Source organism: Rhamphochromis sp. 'chilingali', assembly GCF_963969265.1.
Source record: "Rhamphochromis sp. 'chilingali' genome assembly, chromosome: 8".
NCBI lineage: Eukaryota > Metazoa > Chordata > Actinopteri > Cichliformes > Cichlidae > Rhamphochromis > Rhamphochromis sp. 'chilingali'.
The window spans coordinates 40,691,295-40,700,653 of NC_137935.1; the positions used below are offsets into that span (position 1 = coordinate 40,691,295).

General features: G+C 43.0%; 1 protein-coding gene and 1 long non-coding RNA gene across 5 annotated transcripts; one reads left to right on the forward strand and one right to left on the reverse strand.

Annotated features, from left to right (window-relative positions):
• The first annotated feature begins 2,364 nt into the window (after positions 1 to 2,364).
• Positions 2,365 to 6,638, forward strand: linc.pou2af1 (lnc RNA pou2af1). Of its 3 annotated transcripts, none has more exons than XM_080890317.1 (5): positions 2,365 to 2,501; positions 4,080 to 4,177; positions 4,395 to 4,449; positions 4,881 to 5,176; positions 5,691 to 6,638. In XM_080890317.1, the coding sequence occupies exons 1-5, from the start codon at positions 2,495 to 2,497 to the stop codon at positions 6,033 to 6,035; spliced, it is 801 nt and encodes a 266-aa protein (XP_080746443.1). In that variant the 5' UTR covers positions 2,365 to 2,494; the 3' UTR covers positions 6,036 to 6,638. The 3 variants fall into 3 exon arrangements, with proteins under 3 accessions (XP_080746443.1, XP_080746445.1, XP_080746444.1); XM_080890319.1 differs by having other exon boundaries at positions 4,398 to 4,449; XM_080890318.1 differs by lacking the exon at positions 2,365 to 2,501 and adding an exon at positions 3,881 to 3,953.
• LOC308401869 lies at positions 2,413 to 5,726 on the reverse strand. Of its 2 annotated transcripts, none has more exons than XR_013972632.1 (3): positions 5,588 to 5,726; positions 3,641 to 3,819; positions 2,413 to 2,552 (listed from the first exon to the last, which is right to left on the reverse strand). It is a non-coding gene; the product is annotated as an uncharacterized lncRNA (long non-coding RNA). The 2 variants fall into 2 exon arrangements; XR_013972633.1 differs by having other exon boundaries at positions 3,641 to 3,792; positions 5,588 to 5,725.
• Positions 6,639 to 9,359: the final 2,721 nt, after the last annotated feature.

Sequence of the window (9,359 nt, forward strand, 5' to 3'; positions counted from 1 at the left end):
TAAAATATGATAAAACAAACTAAAATCTCACACAGGAAAGTGACAGAACCCAGATCATGTGGAGCTTTTTACTGGGACACGCTTAAAAGAAATCTCTTCAGTGTTGTGAAGGAGAAAAAAATCCAGGTCATGTCTGGTTTAATCACATGGTTCATTTAATACTGTCGATACGTGGTTGCTTTAATCATTCACTGCACCTGTTTCTTTATGATTCTTCTATTGTGGGGTTTTTGTGTGTGTTTTTGCAGAATTAAGGCAGTTTTCTATTTTCTTTCATTGCAGGGCATCTGAACTCTCAGGGCCACCGTAGCTGGGCTGTTGGATACAAAATATCCTAATTTCATGCTGACTCTATCCTACCTGTGGGTAGGATTTTGTACAAAAATGTCTTTTGTTTGTTCTTTAAACATGAAATTTTAGTAATTCATCCTGGAATGAAGTGTGTGGAGGGCTGAAGCCATCAAAAAGAGTCTGATAGGAAACAAACCACAAAACCAAAAAACATGTTCCAGATATATCAAAGGTTTTTGTAGGACGAGCAAATGGTGTCAGCTTTTAAATCCTTACTTCATTTTTCATTTGTCTGTTTATCCTGTTTATTTTACCTTCAAATGTGCTGTGTTATTTGCTGAAGTGTTTTCCAGTCGGCTGACAGTATGGAGGAGAGAGTTTCAGCAGTGAGTGTCTGCAGCCCTCTGCAAAACACGGTGGAAGTGTTGTCATGGTTTGATGGCTTCATCAGAAAAATGAAATTATTAATGAGGAAAACTATAATTAGATTTTGATCATGCATCTGATCATGCATCATACATCTAGACTGATTGATAACAGTTTCATTTTCCAACATGTGATCACAAAAAAAACTGCCAGTGCACAAAATCGTGTGTGTGTGTGTGTGTGTGTGTGTGTGTGTGTGTGTGTGTGTGTGTGTGTGTGTGTGTGTGTGTGTGTGGAAAGACAGAATGCTTTCATAAACATTTCCATTTGTGGCCTGTAGGTGGAGCCGCTGCGCCGCGGCTGCAGGAGGGGGCGCTGTGAGAAGAGGCGGACAATGCTGGGCGAGGAAACGGGGATGTGCAGAGAAGAGAGCACTTTGTTTAAAGCAGGATGCACAAAGATTGATTTTAATGGACGAATAGAAATGATGATGATGATGATGATGATGATGATGATGATGATGATGATGATGATGATGTGTTAGCACATATCAGTTTTTAATCAGTTTGCTGTTCTTATGGCGCGAGGACGCCCTAATAATCTAACAATGTTACTGCAGCATCTATGATGAATAATGTTATAGATGCTGCAGTCATAATCAAGCTTTGAGTTATTATTACTGTAATAAATGTAATAATATTCATAGATCCGGGTCTTAATTCACATATTTTGACCGGTTTATGGCACAATTTTATTTTGGATGCATTTATCCAAGTGTGATGAATGTAACGTTGATATAGTTGAGTTCATTTTATCTTCTGACCTTCGCACCACAAACAGTCTGAGAAATAAAATACACTCGAAGTGTAGTGTAAGGGACTTCAGTGCAAAGAAGGAGCTGCAATGTTTGTTTTTAGTTTCGTTATTTATTCATTTATTTATTTATTTACTCGATTTCAACACAGATTTGATAGAAAATCTAAAATAATAACCGTTTTTGATCATAATGATCATAAATCATAATGCTGGGGGAGTTAAACATTTCAAAGGCCGGTTCTTAAACGGCACACTTTACCGGAAACCTTTGATCCTGAAACGCATTTTTATTTTCATGAAAATATAACCAAGACAAGGACAGAACTGTGCGTGAAGCTGCTGAGCCTCTCTCCCTGTTCTCCCAGCAGGTGTGAGCACTCTGATGGAGCTGGAGGCCCTGCCATGCCAACGAGGGCTGTTGGCCCTTGCCACACCCACTTTCCCTCTTTGCCACTTTTAATGTATTTTTTATGAAATAAACTTTTTAAAATGCGTGACTAGGCTAAACGCGAGGTTTGAGGTGAAATGCGCTCTTAAGGTTGCACGGAAGCAGTCGTGGGTGCTGCAGTGCTAAGTGAAGGGGGCTGATGCTGGGATAGTGCAAAAGGAGGGTAAAATGAATAAAAGTGCATTTTTTTCGAGGTTAAAGTGTAAAATACTAATATATGAGATTAAAGTGGATTTGATACAGTGTTCATGCTTAGTGATTTTACTGAAAATCGATTTGAGAGAGTTGCCTCTGAATATTCAAATGGTAAGTAACGCGCAATCAAATCATTGTCAAATCATTGAGTTCTAGGGGTTTTAAATAGAGGGAATGGAGGGAGAAAATCTCAAACTAATATGTCCCCAGCTCTATTACAATCATTCTGTATGCTCTGGCTCTGCTGTAAGACATTTGTGTTGCTATTTTTGGAGACTTTTGCAGAAATTTCGTTCTTGGCCATTTTGCTGAGGCAGAAAAGGACATTGTTGAGTCCCTCAGCTCTTCTCCAGGAATCATCTCTCCATCCCAGCCATCATGTCCGGTGAGTTTCACCTCGGATTTTCTTCAGGAAATCATTTTCTTGCATTTTTCCCTGTTTGGAAGACAAAGGAGGGGGGGGGGGGGGTGTAATGTAGAGTTTATTGGAAATATTGAAAGCACACGATTTGTGTGTTTAAGTGGAGTGCTCACCCCCCATAAATGCCCACTTCTTCCCATATTTAAATTAAAGTAGAATGGGCTAGATTAAACTTCCACGTGTAAAATAACTTTAATGCCACCTGATTCCACCTGTTTGTGTAGCGTTCTCCACTCAAAGACTTCTCCAAGCTTCACTGGCGTTTATGGCTTTACTGTGTGTTATAGTTCTCCCGACTGTCGTCTGTCGACGCACATCAGGACGCGCAGATGATCATTTTTAAAGATCATTTTAAGTTTGGAAAAATTCAACTGGAAGTCTCGCGGGCTGTGTGGTCGGGCTGTCTGTGCGCAACAGGGTGTTCTGTGTGTTCGAGTGGGATGTGTCTGCCTTTCGTTTTGGCCAGCGTCTGCCACATTTAAGACAAATCATAAAGTAGCATTTCTCTGTATGAATATTTATCAGATGAGGTTTCATCTCTTAACACATTCTCTAAAATGTTCGCAGCCCTGAATGCTTTAAATATCGCCTTTAGGCCTAAATCGCCCGCACCTATACGAGACGTTCTTTCACCGTATCTTAATCAAGCTTCAAGTAAGGAAGAAAAAAACTGCCAATTACTCCCATTGCCTTTAACTGTCAGGCGTTCGTGGTGGGGGGCAGGGGTGATTTGAATAAAGTAAGGGAGATTGGTGTAGAGCTCGGGGTTTTGAATTGTAAACAGCACCGGGCTGAAATCGCCTCGAAATTTTTCCATAACGACCTGATCAAACTTTCACTAAGTGACCGCGCACGTGCACCACGCGGGAGGCTCGTTTCCTTAAAAACTGCAGCGCTTCGATCCAAAAGCGCAGATCAGCGGCTCCTTCTAGTTTCGAAATTTTGTTCCGTTTTGGTCGCGGATCGCTTTGCTGACTCTTTGTCTGCGCGCTTCAGCTTTAACCTCATCCCACCGTGCCAGACAAACTTCTCTTTCATCTCCTCGCCTATTTTTATTTACTTTACATTCATTCGATCGTATATGCGTAATAAAATCTACTTACTTTAACGCGTTAAGAGCCGATTTCTTCTGCCTCTGACTGGGGCGTGGCAGCTCAGGGCTACAGGGTGCAGTGAAAACGTCTCCCGACCGGGAGGCTCCGGGGAGGGGATCAGCCGCCAGTAACACTCAGAAACACTGAGCGGTGGAAACGACCTTTACGCACCGGTGATAAAATAGGATCTTTGGATAATTCAAAGCACTTCGTTATATTCTTTTACAAAATCTTAAAAGACAATCTTTCAGCAGTTTATTAGAATGAAGCGACACTTCATGGAGCGATTTCAGTTTACTGGAAACAAAATAAGCTGTGATGTGTAAGAAATGCTTTGTGGTGCTTTACTGGAGGAGCAGGGAGAGGGAGGAGAAGAGTGCACGACTGGTTTAGTTTGCTTTAAGAGGAGATTACTGCGCATGAGTGACACACTGTGCTCTTCATTAAGATCAACTGAAGGTGTACCCGGGGGTCCGGGTGAAGATCACGGTCAAGGAGTTGCTGCGGAGGCACAGAGAGGAGGCCAACAACAAGAAGCTTAATGCGGTAACTCCTCCCTCCCCCACGCCTCTTTACCCTTGTCCCCTGCTCTCAGTCTCACCTTTTTTCTGCTGAGAATACCGCTCTGTGCAAGCCTGCACCTGTAAATCACTGATAGCCCGTTTTATCAAAATAAGCCACTCAACTCATTTACAGGAAAGCAGCCATTAATAATCTGGTATCGCCTCCCCCCTCCTCTGTATTTCTCTTTCTTCCTGATCAGCAGATGCATCAGGCTTGCTTGGAACTACAGGAGCTTCGCGCGTCCACTTTCCAAAGTAGGTTTGTCCACCCAGTGTGCTAAAATACATCCCAGAAAGACACACATGCACTACAGCGGCCTGCCCTAAGCGTCACAGTCTGATGATCTTAATCAAGTTGTTTGTTTGTTTGTTTGTTTGTTTGTTTGTTTGTTTGTTTGTTTGTTTGGGGGGTCAAAAATTCTGTAAAATAAACATATAAATATGCATCAATTATTGAGGACGCCTTTTTCAGTTGGACGGGGGGCAAGAGGCATTCAGATTTCAGAGGGGTGGAGTTCCACCGTGGTCTCTCAGACCACGCCCTTTCAAAGTGGTCGCAGATATATCCTAGTCCGTGATTAAATGATAGGCAATGATTAACCCAGAGCGTGTGGTTCGCTTGTTTTCATCGCATGTGTTTGTATTCTGGATATTTTCGGTCTGACTGTTACACTGAATCTCGGCAGGTGGCCATGTGGCTCCTCCTCCCTCTGTCCCCCCAGCTGAAGCCAGCAGCTGCGGGTCGCTGGCCCTCCAGCTTCGAGCCACCATCTCGTTTCCAGTCCCTGACAGCGCGTGCAACATCCAGATGCAGGAGTGCGGCATCCAGGTGCAGCAGCAGCAGCAGTTTGGGGATGTGATGTTGCCCGGCAACGGATACGGTGGTACCACCTACGACACCCCTCTGCCTCCTTTTCCAACCTCCCCTCAGCCTTGGTACCACGGACTGTCCTCAGATGCGGACTACTACGGCCAGGGGATGGTAGGTCTCAGCTGGCACCAACGAAACACCGTCATTAAAGAAATAATCAGAAACTGGGATTTCTTAAAACTTTTGTGACAAAACGGAAAAATTTCCTAGTTTTTCTGTTTGTGACCAAAATTGAAAGATTGTTTTAAAAGCATACGAGATACGAGCAATAGCAATGCGTTTATTTGGAACAGAGGTTTGGTGTGGTGGTCGTTTATTTCCACAAACACTGTCAGTGTCTGTGTTCAGCATGTAGTGGATAGGTTTGTGTGGATATATTTGAAGGAGCTAGTCTTGCTTTGACTGTGATTACAGCTGTTTGTGTTTGATAAAATGACCTGTCTGGCAGGATAAACAGCTGCATGTCAGTTTTGTAAGCTGTCTGCACACAAATGAATGCATTAAATCAAAAACACCACTCACAAGTGTTCCTGGTGAGCCCTGGGCCTAGCTTTGGTTGGATGACCACCATGTGGCACACCTGCAGTCCTGCCCAAAGTAATTTCGATGTCCTCCTCTCTTTCAGGCCCCTTGCTCCTCATTGGAGTCACTGACTTTCTGCAACCCTGTGGATCCCAACACTTATTCCCCACAGGACTCCTTCTCTTCCTCCTCCTCCTCCTCATGCTATGACTCGCCCACCAGAATGGAGTCAAGCTTCAGCCCACAGCAATACCACTATCAGCACTGTGGCCCCCAGGAATATTACAGCTTGCCACACTGTTGGTCAGGCCAGCAGGAGAGCCCCCCCACCCCAGAATGCGCACCTTACTTTGCTCCCACAGACTATCCCCAGGTGTATCCTGTAGAAGACAGCTGTTTCCAGAAGGATTTCCCGCTGAGCTCTGAGATGTGCTACAATGCTTTATGATGAGACCGTGAACAGTATTACTTTGTATCCTGACTGTAAATACGATTTGGCTCAGTGAGGTTGTTTGCTTTGCATTTCACTTGGTCTGCTTTACTTTAATCAATTCATTTGTAATAAAAACTAAATGATATATTTTCATACGCTAATGTTTTGCTGCACAAAATAAAAATGTGTAAAAGTCAGCACTGTGCTTGTAATGTGCGCTTGTCTATTGCAGAGTTTCCACTGTAAAAGTCGGGATGTTTGCTTCAGCCAGCAGGTTCAGACTTCACCCTGTGAACATGCCCTGTAGCCACAGGTAACAAATAAAAGTGAAAAATGTGGGAAGAGTGTGAAAGTAAATATCACAGGCTGATAACATGTCAGGGCTGAACTCAGCTGTAACGCAACAATTGGAAATGAAGGCAAGGAAACGTCTGAGATTTGACTTTGGCCTGCAGGGCAGTATTTCACTGGGAGTTCAGAGATCAAAGGAGAACAGATTAACAGACAAGCCGACTCACAGTGGCTGCAGCTCAGCTAACAGAGCAGGACGTCTGCTAATCAGAGGGTTGGTTTGGCTTTTTCAAGAATGCTTGAGCTCCGAGTTGTCGCGTAATGCTGGAGTCGCTGTGTGTGAATGAGACTGGTATTTAAAAAGTACTTTGACTCCTCAGACAGGTGTCAGTCCATTTATCTGATTTTTTCAACAAACTCTCAATAATTTCTCCAGACTGTGAAACAAGCACTGTTGAAGCTGCAACCCCCTCTTATTATACTTACAGATTTTACACGGAGCTCAGCCAGTTTATTAGGCTACCTGTCAAAAAACAAGAAATTCAGTAAATGGACTGATTTTCTACTCTGAGCACTCTTGTCCTGTTTAGTGCTTTCGATCTCACACACACACACACACACACACACACACACACACACACACACACACACACACACACACACAATGTTAGCAGGTGAGCTGCTCTCCCACCAGAGCTACAGCCACCGTGTAACTGACCAGTGTGGATTATTACACTTAATAGTCACTCACTGCTTAATATTTGCATTACCTCAAGTTTCCCCTCGTGCAACACTGAAGTAATGAATATTTAATAACAATTTTTCATGTTGCATGAAAATGGGAAGAAAAAGAAATAAGCTTTTTTAATGCCTGACCGATTTTACTTGAGTTTATCTAGAGCAGGCCTTTGGCTCAGTGTCACGAATGATTATTAGATACATAAAGCAGCTGCCAAACTATGTAAAACATCTTTCTGCTGCTATCTTATGTCTTTAAAATGGCAAGTTGAATCTCATTATGAAAGCGGATGCGTGTGTTTGGTAATTTGTGGACAGTTTGTTCTTGATTCTTTGTGCCAAACTTAATCATGGAGCATGGAAAAGGTTTTCCAAGTATTTGTCTGCTAAAACAGACAAACAAAAGAAAGAAATCATAAAAGTCTGGATTATTTTGTGACTTCCTGGTCGCACTTCCAACCTAGCTCACTTGAAACTAGTGTCTCAAACTAACACAATAAACGAGGAGTGCGTGCTCCAAAGATCCTGTTGGCAGGCATCCCTTTCACTCCCGCTGAGCCAGCATATGTGGAAATCCCCTTGGAGACACTTGACGGCAGCTGATAAGTGTGGAAAAATAACCCAAAACATTTAGGCTGGAGCAGAGCGCCGCAATCAGCTTTATTAAGTGGCAGTGGCATTTCTGCATGCCGACAAAGACAAAACTTTATATGCCATCATATTCCAGGAACCACGATAACTTCTACCAGTGTAAAGTCTTTATCCATTTACAAGCTAAATGTGCAGGAAACCATTGTTCTCTTAGTTACTGAGTTACAGGATGTGAGTGTGTCCACGCACTCTGCACGGCCCAACAAAGACACCGTGCCAACTCGTCCAAGTGCAAAGAAAACACATGGGAAGTCCGCAATCCTATACTTTATGTTTTTTGAATCTTGCCTCTGGCATTTGCCATAAATCATCATAAGGAATCTGGACTAAAAGTGAAATGAATGAAAAAAGGAACTATTTTCAAACAAAAACTGTAAGCAAGAAAAAACACCCTGGAAGCTAAAACCTGTGATAACTGCACAGTGTGGGCTAGTTAACACTATCACCTGAGTCGATAACTGTAAACAACAGGCTCCATGTTTTTCTTCTGTAACTGTCGAATCCTCATCGTCTAATATTATAATAAGAACATTTTAATCGATAAGTATGACCCACGCTTCCACAATGTGAAGGAAAAACAACAGCAAAGAGAAGAAAGTGATGCACATCCATCTGTCCACAGACGCACTGATGTTTCTATAAACTGAACAGTTTAGTTGTTGGAGTTTACTTTGGCTTCTTTTTTCAGCCCTGGGGTTGCAGCTTATATTTAACTGGTCCAGTATTATTCATACTGGGGATCAGGTTTAGACGCGTTGTCAGAAACCCTTTTTTTAAGGTAAGGTAATGAACGCCACTTTAGGTGAAAGTGCTCAGGCACATATAAAAGCACTGTATGAACGTGATCAGGTGAATGCGACTCGTGGTACGAAGTGCTCTGAGGGCCTAAAGTGAGTAGAAAGAAGTCGCAGTTTTGCTCTCTTTAGTTTATTTTTATAGTCTTTTGCTCTAAGGTGGAGCTGCTGCATCCACCCATGGACTGCTTCTTTACACACCTGTTTCTCACCGACATGGTGACAGCCAGGCCTCCTTGGTCGTCCTGTCTCCTGCCCTTGTGCCTGTGTAACCTGTTTTCTTTGCCAAGTTGTTCTCAGAAATCACCGAGCTTCTTATTGCTGAGTAACGTATGCACCATCAGCCACTTCTCCCAGTTTTGCCGTCCCAGCTCAGTCTGTTGCAAGAGGAGCAACTTACACGCTCTCCACCTACGATCAGTAACTGTGACTGTATCAGGAGTAAGTGAGCATGCTTGCACATGTTTGTGTGTTAAGTTCAGTTTTATCTAAAGAACGCCAAATCAAGAGTAGTCACCTCACCCCAAGCCTCTCCTCAGGCTTGGGGTGAGATTTTATCCAGATTCCAGTCATTTTTGCCTCTTGTGTAAAGGAAAGTCGGAAAAGAAAACAGAGGTATGACCCTTCATATCTCGTTTGTCTGACAGCAACAGACACAAAATGCACACAAAGTCTCCTCTCCTCCGCCTACAGCATGTTACACATGTGGCTGACCACATCATGGTGTCCGTCCACTGGGTCGCTTGCCTATATTTTAATGACACACTTGTAAAATCCTCATTTTTAGACCGTGCATCAAGAAGGAGCTCTAGTGAAACAGTCTGTGCCAAATCAAAATGTGAATAAAACATTGGCCTGTTTTTTG

Bases quoted from the DNA above. Each gene is read 5' to 3' on its own strand.
- linc.pou2af1 (XM_080890317.1), top strand. The intron at 4,178-4,394 runs GTAACTCCTCCC...CTTCCTGATCAG, and splicing joins ACAACAAGAAGCTTAATGCG to CAGATGCATCAGGCTTGCTT. The intron at 4,450-4,880 runs GTAGGTTTGTCC...GAATCTCGGCAG, and splicing joins TCGCGCGTCCACTTTCCAAA to GTGGCCATGTGGCTCCTCCT.